We start from the raw sequence: 12079 nt of genomic DNA, 5'->3' as shown, positions 1-12079 counted from the left end.
AGGGGCTGAAGTTATCATTATGCCATTTTTATTTCTGATGCTATGACTTATGATGATATTAGCCTCGTAAAATTAATTGGCTAAGGTCAACCCTATCATTATTCAAAAATTTATAAATTGAGCCCAAAATGACCAAAGGACACCACCTTAGATTCTCGTCCCTCAACCTAAGCTTAAGCCAATAACTTTATCTTCCTTAGAGTCACATTTTATACCAACTGAGAATTGCATTTGGAAAAAAAGTAAGACCACAAAATTTTATCTTTAAATTAGTTGAAAATAATTTTGAAATTGAGCCAACAAAAGTATATTCGTAACATCAAAATTAAAAATGACAAGAAGCAATCATGGTGCAAGTGTGCACCGCACGAACCGCTAACACCCAACCCTGCCGAGCCAGCCAAAGGGCTCAGCCCCTCGGTACCACCAATAGTCCCCACCATGGCGGGAAATCGCATTTCCATTCTATAACCGGCGGGAAATTCTCGTTTCAGTTCGAACCCTCAAAAGTCCAAGTGTCCGTACACATACACACTTTACCATCAAAGCGATATAAAAAACCCTTTCGCTAGTTCCGAATTTTCTTTAAAACGCCTCCCCCCCCCCCCTCTCTCTCTCTGGAGCTATTGTCGATGGCGAAACCCTCGAGATCGAAGGATTCAACAGAGGAATCTCTGTCGAGTGGGTCGAATTCGTCGGAGGAGGAGCAAATTGAGGCTCAAATCAACGAGGAGGAAGATGAGGAAGAGCTCGAGGCTGTCGCCAGAACGGCTGATTCGGACGACGATGCCGACGGTAAGTCGCCGTCAGACAACGCCGTCGCCGGTGATGACCAGGAGGAAGAAGGAGAAGAAACTGAAGAGGTAATTCACGATTGCATGTTCCGAGTACTGTTCGCGATTTTCCATTGCGTGCTTTAGATCTGAGTCATCTGGCTTGTGGTTTGGTGCGCTCTCTAGGTTTTTTATGTGGTATTTATGGTGATTGGATTTGTAAATCTAGGGTTTACGTTAGTTACGGTGAAATTGCTAGTATTTAGGTGTGCTTTATGTCTGCCTGAGTTAAAAATATGATGTCTTTACAGTTTTATTATATTGAATGATTGTTTTTACTATGATTTTTCTCCTGAAATTAGTACAAATTTGATATTCCAGTTTAAGATCATGTTTCTTTCGGTTAATTTGCTCATTTGTGTATGCATTGATGTTTGTGATGCTGTAATGAAAATTGCGCTTTGAAACTATCCCAAAAAAAAAGAAAAAGAAAAATAAAAAAGAAAGTGAAAATTTGTAACCTATGATTTATGTTGAAACTAAAAACTTAAGTCTATTAGGCCTAATAGTTTTTCAGGCTTACTTGACTGAAGCGTTTAGTTTTTTCAGTTCCCAACTACTGAGAAATATTAGTTTCAAAATTTATTTCTATCCTTTGCCTTTCACTACTGTTACTCGCCACTGAAAGATGGCTTCATGGAAAGAACATGATTTTGTTCATTTTGAGTTTAATTGGGATCATAAACGGAGTTGTTATGCTTCTTTATCGGACTATTATATTATACTTTTAAGTTATATGTATTTAACAAGTTTCCCAAGTGTTGGGTGTTTTTAGTACTGTAGTTAATAATTTTTCTTTTATTTTTTATTTTTATATAATTAGGTTGGTTTCTCTAGAGTTCCACTTATAATGTGTACTGTTAGGTTGGGCTATTATTATTATTATTATTTTAAGTTGTTTTCATATTTGCCTGCAGGACGAGAATGCTGTGAGTAATAATGAAATTGGCAAGCGTGAAAAGGCCAGACTAAAAGAAATGCAGAAGTTAAAGAAACAAAAGGTTCAAGAAATACTAGATGCTCAAAATGCTGCCATTGATGCTGATATGGTGAGTGTTACATGAGAGGACTGATATTTCTGCAGATCATATTTTGAGTTAATTTTTATTGAATATAATAACTTAGGAAATAACATTCATTTTTATGGCAGAACAATAAGGGAAAGGGGCGCTTAAAGTATCTTTTGGAGCAAACAGAGATATTTGCTCATTTTGCAAAGGGCCAGTCTGCCTCTCAGAAGAAATCAAAAGGAAGGTGTAAATTTTCTCCTCTTGAAGAGCTTACTCTCTGTTTGTGTCTTCAAAACACTGTCTTTTATTGCACATAGTTTATTAGGTTGCTCTATGTGATTAATGAAACTGTAATGAAGAGGTTCTTTTTTCATAACTCACTGTTTTGTGCATTTTTGTTATATGGCCAAGTTTCATAGTTCCCAAAAACTTAAAAAAAAAAAAAAAAAGGAGGAAAATATAGAAGATACAAAAATCCAATCAAGTCTAATGATGGATTTCTTATCTTTAATTATATGATTCAGGGGTCGTCATGCATCAAAGTTAACTGAAGAGGAAGAAGATGAAGAATACCTCAAGGAGGAAGAAGATGGTCTTTCTGGGACAGGAAGCACGCGGCTGCTAGTACAGCCTTCTTGTACAATCTCTTTCTTTTTCTTTTCTTATAAAGATCTCTCGATCTGTGTGTTTAATTTACATTTATATTACCTTATTCTCTCATAGGGTGACCAAAACCAGTAGCTGAAAGGTACTACTTGACTCATGATTATCCCTTTCATTTGGGAGCCATTATTCCAATTTGTTTAGTGGACCCCATCCCAGATTATAGATTTTGTTTATATAGATGCTAATCTGAAGATCTCCTTTGTTGTGTTTACATTCCGACATTCCGTTATATTGATATGTGGTTTAATTTCAAAGTGTTAATTTACATTTTCTGATCATTCTCTTTTGCAGGTATTAATGGAAAGATGAGGGACTACCAACTTGCTGGGCTAAATTGGCTTATTCGGCTCTATGAGAATGGCATAAATGGGATCCTCGCAGATGAGATGGTATGTGGAAGTTGTCATCTTTGGAATTGACCCTTATTCCATGCAGCTTTATGCCACACTTAATGTCTTTCTTCTTCTAGCTGTTGCATATCATTGTTGTGATGTATGCTTTACAAATTTTTGACTTGAATTTTCTCATTTATGATGATTTGTTGTTGACATTGTGTAGGGGCTGGGTAAAACATTGCAAACCATCTCCTTGTTGGGCTATCTGCATGAATTCAGGGGAATAGCTGGTCCTCACATGGTTGTTGCTCCAAAGTCTACGCTTGGTAACTGGATGAATGAAATTCGACGTTTTTGTCCAATTTTGCGTGCTGTGAAGTTTCTAGGAAATCCTGATGAAAGGGTAAGTAGTTTAAACTCTAGTGAGTCAACTTTTTGTATTTCGTAGTTCTCAGATTATCAATCTATTGCTTTCTTATGAAAAAAGATAATTGGATTCTAATATTTTCTCAATATCTAATTTTACAGAAGTATATACGCGATGAGCTACTGGTTGCTGGGAAGTTTGATGTCTGTGTCACTAGTTTTGAAATGGCCATTAAAGAGAAAACTAGCTTACGCCGCTTTAGCTGGCGCTATATTATCATTGATGAAGCTCACCGGATTAAGAATGAGAATTCACTTCTTTCAAAAACAATGAGGATTTACAGTACTAACTACCGCCTACTTATAACAGGAACACCACTTCAGGTATCTAGGACATCCAATATTTTTTCATTGCATTGTGTACTTGCCTGTTTTCCTTCTACATTTAAAATCAGACTTGATGCTAGTTTGTTATCTAAGAAGCACAGACATGACTAAATAAGTTGCCATAACAGTTTTTGAAACTTGGAGGCACGTGACATGCTACTGCGCATGTGAGAATTACCAAAATATGTCCTATATTTTCTTTTTCGAATGGGGTAGGCAGTTGACACGTTTCTCAACACGGAGGGGTGGTGGTATTTTTCCTTTTATCCCCCCCTACGGATTTGACATCAAAGTGTTGATTGTTATCTGATGGATGCTTAGATTTTATTGGACACTGTAGATTCTTTCCTTAGTCTTTGTTCTATTACCCTTTCCCATTATTACATAGTATTACTCATTAATTTATTTCCTTTATAATTTGTTACAATTTTGTAGGTCTCTGCTATTCTTATAGATTGGTATTATAGTACTTTTCCTCCATTCACTGGGCATTGTACTATCCTCTAAAATTTTATTAAATAGATTTGTCAGCCATTCAACTCCTACCCTTCCTAAGGTTCCCCATGATTTTGTAGGGATGTTGTCCAGTCCTACCGCTTCATTGTTTCTCATTTTTGGTACTGTGTTCTCTACCTCGATCCATTGATTTTATGTATCATAATAAGATTGGGTTCATTATTCCCAATGTCCTCTCTAGGATATTCCTCATTTAGAAGTTGTTGAAATTAATTTTGTCACCTATTCAATATGTCATTCTCTTTAACTAATATTTTTTTTATCCACATCTTTAATACATCTGACTTGATCCACATCTCTAGTCATTTTATTCCTAATTTTTGCTTATTTATAAATACTCCCTCCGTCCCATAAAAAGTTTCCCTATTTTGGGAATCTAACTTTTCAAGGGTGTAGTTTTAAATATATATATTTTTTATTATAGTGGTAGAGAATGAGTTTCTAAATATACCCTTCTATGGTGGGTCCACATGCTTTTATAGCTTCAGGGCAAGGAGAGTAAATTAGGAATATTAAAAAAATTGTACATTGGATTTTGAATTGGGACAATTATTTTGGGACAACCAAAAGTGGAAAGGTGTACACTTTTTGTGGGATGGAGGGAGCACCTTTTTTACCCTCTTTTGTACCTAAATTTTCATATAACTCATCTAGGAAAATTTGTTTGGTTTTAACTACCATCTTCTTAGCCTCATTTTTTTTTTAGTTTCTTGTATTTCTTTAGTTCCTCTTGATTCTTACTTTTTTTCTACTCCATAAAACTTTGCTTATCTTGTATTACCTTTTGTATTTCATTATTCCACCATATTTCTTTTTTAATAAATTTCTTTCCATCCATCTCCCCCAAGGTCTCTTTTGCCACATTCCTAATAGAATGCACCATGTTCATCCACAAACTATTTACATTGTCCTTCCAGTTGTTTTGTGTTTCTTGTAGCATTTTTTGTCTAAAGGTTATCTCTTTGTTACCTTTCAACTCCTTCCACTTTATGTTTTGGTGCCCTTTTCTTGGTTTTTTTGGTAGTTAATGGTTTTAATTACCTGTCTTATATGAGCAACCATTGTTGGATGGTAAGACTTTCTCCCAAAATTACCTTACAATCCTTGCATGATGTCAACTGGCCTCTCCTATATGGACAATTAATTTGTGTTTTATTCATACCACTCTTAAGTGTAATTAAATTTTACTCTTTTTTGAAAAGAAAAGGTATTTGCAATTGCTAAATCATAAACCTTTGCAAATTCTAGAATCTCATTTCTATCCCCAAATTCATATTTTCCATGGATACATGGCTATCCTATTTGGTCAATTCGTACTTGCCCATTAAAGTCAACTCTTATATACACACTCCCGCGACTCGGTATATTTTGTACCATTTTATCTAGTGACTCCCAAAATGCCTTTTTTATACTCTCATCTAAAGCTTACTTGTGTCGCATATGCGCTTATTACATTCAAAATATTTGTGCCTAATACAAGTTTGATAGCTATTAATCTATTTCCTTGTCTTGTAATTTCTACAATTTTCTCTCTCATATATTTTTCTATTATTATTCCTATGATTATCCTTGCCACCCGCACAAAATAGTTTTTACCTTTCTCCGATTTCTCTTGTATTAGACAAAAAAACAATTGGAATAGTTTGGTTGTGAGGGAATATGATTCCAATTGGTGTTGTATGTGCAAAAAGGCTGTATACCATTTTCTGCCTCATTCTGAAGAGGCCAGAGATATTTAGAATGTAGTTAGTTCTAGACCACTTTGGTATCCAGTGGATTATGTTTTTGCCGAGCTTCACAGGCGGAGTTCTTTTAGCTTCGTGTGATTTGTAGGGATTGTATTAGGTGTACTTCTGACGATATGAAACTTGCTGGCTCAAGACTTATAGTTCCTGATAAATAACTGAGACTAATGCATAGTTGTTAAAGGCTTAAGGCCACTAAGGCGCCAAGGCCTCCTGGAGTCTGAGGCGTGTGATTGACTGAAGTGAGGCGCAAGTTTGGGGGGAAAAAGTGGCACCCAATAAAGATGCAATAGTAATTATAAAGATGCAAAAGTCAACTAAACCAAATACTAAAGTTCAATAGCACATCAATTTCAAAGCAATAGCATGTCAATTTCAAAGCAATGAATAGCATGTCAATTTTGAGGCATATAAAAAAGAAAATCTGATTCTGGAGTGAGAACTAACAAAGAGATGTTTGTAATTCAATTGAGAACTGAAACAGATTCTGGAGTGAGATTCTAGAGTGAAATAACAGATGTTTGTATTTCAATAGAGCTTTCAATTTGAAATTCAAACAGGTTACGGTGCTTAGTTGATATGCAGAAGAAATAGAGGAGAGCTTTAAGTCCAATTGCAGTAGACAGATAGACCAATGAGCTTTATCCAAGCCCTAGACTGATAACTTCCCCCTTTTTTTTATTATTATTTTTTTGGTATCCTTGTTTTTTGGTCAAAACGTCAAGTGACTGAAGTCCTTTTCTTTTCATTTTTTTTTTCTTTTACTGTGTCTGCCAATCAAATGGTGATAAGTAAAAAGGAAGAGATAAAAATTTTACTTCACTGAGGCTCACCTTTTATGCACCTAGGGCTCCGCGCCTCTTTACTCAAGGCGTGGGCCTACTTAAAGAAGCCTCGCATGGGTGTACTCCAGGCGCAATGGCTGCACCTTGAGGCTCCTTGCGCCTGAGGTGTGCCCGCCCAGTGCTTTTGACTACTATGGATTAATGATGCATGTACGCTTTGTTTTTGGCTTTCTGGAAGATCTTGAATATTTCCACCCTTCTGTTTATTTTAAGTCTCAGTTATATATATGGAGCCTGGTGTGAGCGCTCCACTATAATTTGCACGTGCCCCATTTTTGATTTTATGACTTCATTTACACACACACATCTATATATATATTGGTTATCATAAGCTCGACATAATATTCTTGGTAATTATTCTACTGTGCAGAACAATCTTCATGAACTCTGGTCTCTTCTGAACTTTCTATTGCCGGAGATATTTAGCTCAGCTGAAACATTTGATGAATGGTTTCAAATTTCTGGTGAAAATGACCAGCAGGAAGTTGTTCAACAACTTCACAAGGTAAGCCAATGAACTCTCAATTTCTTAGCACTGATTTGTTATCTTCCTTCTGATAAGATTGTTCTTTTTTTCCTGCATAATTAAGGTCCTCCGACCATTCCTTTTACGAAGGTTGAAGTCAGATGTTGAGAAAGGTTTGCCTCCCAAGAAGGAAACGATACTCAAAGTTGGTATGTCCCAAATGCAGAAGCAGTATTACAAGGCTTTACTGCAGAAAGATCTTGAGGTTGTAAATGCTGGTGGAGAACGCAAACGTCTTCTGAATATAGCAATGCAGCTGCGTAAATGTTGTAATCACCCATATCTATTCCAAGGTGCTGAACCGGGCCCACCTTACACTACAGGAGACCATCTTATTACAAATGCAGGTATGCTTGTTCTTCTATAGTGATGTTTGTTAATTGGTGCTTGTCAGTTATATTTTTATCTGTTTTTTAAACCCATTCATTATAAAATGCAGGTAAAATGGTTCTTTTGGATAAGTTGCTACCGAAGCTAAAAGAACGTGATTCAAGGGTCTTGATATTTTCACAGGTTATTTATTTATTTATTCTTTCATATAAGGATCATTTTCTCCATGTTACTCCTGGGGTTATTATTGTTTTGTCATTAATGCATGTCGCCATGTCCAGTATTTTAACTCTCTCATAATATATCATGTTGATCTGTTTTTTCCATTCTAATTTTGTGAATTTTTTTTTTGCTATAAAATTCAGATGACTAGGCTGCTGGACATTTTGGAAGACTATTTAATGTTTCGTGGATACCTGTACTGTCGTATTGATGGGAATACTGGTGGAGAAGATCGTGATGCTTCCATTGAAGCCTTCAATAAGCCAGGGAGTGAGAAATTTGTCTTCTTACTATCAACTAGAGCTGGAGGCCTGGGTATCAATCTTGCCACCGCAGATGTTGTCGTTCTTTATGACAGTGACTGGTGAGAATTTTCTTTGTTTTTGTCTGGTGAAACTAGAAAATTGTAATATTATCTCCAAACTCAGTTGATCTCTTATTTATCACGTTGCAGGAACCCACAAGTTGATCTGCAGGCTCAGGACCGTGCCCATAGGATTGGGCAAAAGAAAGAAGTTCAAGTGTTCCGTTTCTGTACCGAGGTTCAGCTTTTTGTTTATTAGTGCTGCATTAGGAGCCACATATCTGGAATCATAACGTGTTAAATATATATTTTTCCTTCTAATTGATTTATCACAGTACACAATTGAGGAAAAAGTGATTGAGAGGGCTTACAAAAAGCTTGCACTTGATGCTTTGGTGATCCAACAAGGACGATTAGCAGAGCAAAAAAGTAAGTGATTTCTGTATACAAGTGGCTTTTATAATATTTATCCCCCTCCCTCCCAAGCCAACAAAAAAAGAAGTTTCATTCTTTTCATGACTTAATATTGAAATTTGTTGAATAAAAGCTAAAACAATGCTTTTTATGGGCTTCTCTCAGCTGTTAATAAAGATGAGCTACTGCAAATGGTAAGGTTTGGTGCTGAAATGGTTTTTAGCTCCAAGGACAGCACAATTACAGATGAGGACATAGATAGGATCATTGCTAAAGGAGAAGAGGCAACAGCTGAGCTTGATGCAAAGATGAAGAAATTTACAGAAGATGCCATCAAATTTAAAATGGATGATAGTATGTTTATTTACTGTTTTTAAAACTCTATTATTATTATTATTAGCTTTTGCTTTTGGCATATTGCTAAGTAAAGCTAAATTTATTTTATCTGGTTTTGTGCAGCTGCTGATTTATATGATTTTGATGATGAAAAGGAGGATAACAAGTTAGATTTCAAGAAAATCGTTAGTGATAATTGGATGGAACCACCAAGAAGAGAGAGGAAGCGCAAGTAATATTGATGTCCATTTCCTGCTTGCATGATACCTTTTATGCTTGTTCTATTATTAGTTGAAAATATGATTTTCTTGTCCTCTTTATCAGTTACTCAGAATCTGAATACTTTAAGCAAACGATGCGCCAAAGTGGTCCGACAAGACCTAAAGAGCCTCGAATCCCTCGCATGCCACAGTTGTAAGCATCTCATAAATTGGTTTATTCCTTCTTAGAGTGGAGTCGAGGTTCTGAGTTTCTTTAACTTGCCTTTTATTTTCAGGCACGACTTCCAGTTTTTTAATACACAGAGGCTAAGCGAGCTGTATGAGAAAGAAGTACGCTATCTCATGGTGGGTGAGATGATGGTTGAATTCCCGTATCTTTCATTTTTGCTTTGAACCTCTCATTAGTGCAAATGTTAAAAGCTAAGCAATTTTATGTGCTTTTGGCTTTAACTCGTGTTATTTTTTCATATTTTTAAGCAAGCACACCAAAAGAATCAGATAAAAGACACGATAGATGTTGATGAGCCTGAAGGTATGTTAGCTTTTCTATTGAAGGTGCAATTCTCAACTGACCTTTTCTTTAGTGAACCCACCCTAATTGTGTATGCATGTTATCTAGAGGTGGGAGACCCCTTGACTGCTGAAGAACAGGAAGAAAAGGAGCAGCTGTTGGAAGAGGTAAGTGGATGAATATGATGCGCAACTTTACAAGTGCAATAGGTTGTCATCACGATCCTCTTTATGAAAACTCGTCTTCCTGTGAATTGTAGGGATTTTCAACATGGAGTAGAAGGGATTTCAATACCTTCATCAGGGCTTGTGAGAAGTATGGTCGGAATGATATAAAAAGTATTGCTTCTGAAATGGAAGGGAAAACGGATGAAGAAGTTGAAAGATATGCGAAGGTTTTTAAAGAAAGATACAAAGAATTAAATGGTAATGGAAATTAATCTGATGCAACTGTTACTTTTAGCTGTATTTGTTAATGTCATTTTACTGTTAACTTTTAGGTGAATTTGAGTGTTTGGTAGTGATATGTGGAGATTAAATAAAATTTCCCACAATTGTAGTGCATGGTAGTACCCTTAATTTTGTCTTTTGACCTAGTGAATTAGATGTGACAAACTGGAAAGGTGGCTTTTTCTGTCTTTTTTATTTTTTTTCATTCATATCGGTGTTTTGCATGATCAGAACAACATTACTATTTTTAGGGGAACTCGTAAATTTTATACTCCCTAGTAACCTTGTTAGTATGAAATTAGTTTAATAAATTTCTCAATGTTGGTTTCGAAGAAGTTGTTAAATTAGTTAAAAACCCTTCTCTTCTGAACTTGAGACTAGAGATTTTAATTCGTTATTTTGCAAACATGGTGTTACCAGATTACGATAGGATCATCAAGAACATTGAAAGAGGGGAGGCTAGAATTTCTCGGAAAGATGAGATCATGAAAGCAATCGGGAAGAAATTGGATCGCTACAAGAATCCATGGCTGGAATTGAAGATACAGTATGGTCAGAACAAAGGGAAGTTGTACAATGAAGAATGTGATAGATTCATGGTGAGATTTTCTGTAACTCAAGTTTTTCAGGTTTATTGCTGGTATACTTCAATTTGGGAATTGGGTTTCTTATCTCCGTTTACTGCTTTATTCAACATAGATATGCATGGTTCACAAGCTTGGGTATGGGAACTGGGATGAGTTGAAAGCTGCATTCCGCACATCAACTTTGTTTCGTTTTGATTGGTTTGTGAAGTCTCGCACAACTCAAGAACTCGCAAGGAGATGTGATACCCTCATTCGTTTGGTGGAGAGGGAAAACCAGGAATTTGATGAAAGGGAGAGACAGGCCCGTAAAGAGAAGAAGCTTGCCAAGGTTGAAATCGCCTCCTTTTATCAGGAACTTTATTATTCTTATTAGTCTCCACTGTTACACCAGTTGATTAAATACATTATTTGGACTTAAAGCCAATGCCCCGATGCCTTCGAACCTTGTAAATCTCACCAAATGCCTTCGAACCTTGTAGATCTCACCATATTTTATTTTCTTTTTATTATTATTATTATTATTTTTTTTTTCAGAACAATACACCATCAAAGCGTGCCCTGGCAAGGCAGGCAGCTGAGAGCCCCCCTCCAACTCAAAAGAAGCGGAAGCAATTATTAATGGATGACTACGTGAGCTCGGTAATTATTTGTTATTGATTCTCTAATGTGGTTATTTTCTAGCAGCTAAAAGTGCCAAAGCTGATTGTTGTTTTTCTGCAGGGAAAGAGGAAAAAATGATGTCAATTTACGGTACCTTCGTTTACTGTTGTGCTCTAGTCTCCTTTGTAGAGTAATGTTGCTCTGTTTTTTATATCTGGAATTTTCAACAATTTGGCCGATTTCTATCGAAACCTAGCAGAAGCCATTTAACACATTGCCATCTAAGTGCAAAATTTTTAGACGAATATGGTAGTAATGAAAGTTGTATAAATTAGAATGTAGGCTGTTTTGTAGACCTTAATCGTTTGGGCAACGTGATGAATGCCAGTAAAATTAGTTAATGAATGTTGGATTGGCTTCTTTAGATGGATACTATGACATAGAAAAGCCATGGAATGCACTTTGTGATCTGGATTTATAATCAAATTATCAACCACAATTCTTCTAATCAGTTTAGCTTCTAGATTGATTATGATATGCTTAATTAATTTTTGAATATTAGAATTTTGTGATTACTACGTTCAACAAATTTGATTGGTTGATATGATGCCATATCTCGTTGGCTTCTTGTCAATTTTTTATTACTAATAGTCACATTAAGATTGTGTTTTTTATTTTTTATTTTCCTTCAAAATCAAATTTGTTGTTCAACATCCTAGAGGAATAGTGTTTCCTATTTCTATCCCTTTTCATTCTAATCATTTCATACTCTTATATAATGGAGTCTCTACTATTATATTGTGTATGAAAAGTAAAATGCGAAATATATATATATATATATATATATATATATATATATATAAAATTTTTTTTTTC

The 12079-nt window shown here is 35.6% G+C and overlaps 1 protein-coding gene across 1 annotated transcript; it reads left to right on the top strand.

Annotated features, from left to right (window-relative positions):
- Positions 1 to 592: 592 nt before the first annotated feature.
- On the top strand, positions 593 to 11627 carry LOC132294823 (ISWI chromatin-remodeling complex ATPase CHR11). Its single transcript, XM_059792827.1, has 24 exons — positions 593 to 863; positions 1751 to 1882; positions 1984 to 2087; positions 2368 to 2480; positions 2801 to 2898; positions 3068 to 3247; positions 3373 to 3594; positions 7074 to 7208; positions 7294 to 7576; positions 7669 to 7742; positions 7925 to 8145; positions 8236 to 8323; positions 8421 to 8514; positions 8665 to 8853; positions 8959 to 9067; positions 9160 to 9249; positions 9332 to 9401; positions 9534 to 9588; positions 9676 to 9734; positions 9827 to 9992; positions 10437 to 10615; positions 10716 to 10931; positions 11138 to 11242; positions 11324 to 11627. Exons 1-24 carry the CDS (start codon positions 633 to 635, stop codon positions 11339 to 11341), a joined length of 3231 nt encoding a protein of 1076 aa, XP_059648810.1. The 5' UTR covers positions 593 to 632; the 3' UTR covers positions 11342 to 11627.
- The last annotated feature ends 452 nt before the right edge of the window (positions 11628 to 12079 follow it).

This window comes from Cornus florida, unplaced genomic scaffold, assembly GCF_030987335.1.
Source record: "Cornus florida cultivar Cherokee Brave unplaced genomic scaffold, ASM3098733v1 CherokeeBrave_3.0.0_Hap2_Chr01, whole genome shotgun sequence".
Classification (NCBI taxonomy): domain Eukaryota; kingdom Viridiplantae; phylum Streptophyta; class Magnoliopsida; order Cornales; family Cornaceae; genus Cornus; species Cornus florida.
Note: the sequence above shows the minus strand (reverse complement) of the source record. Positions and strands in the feature narration are given on the sequence as shown.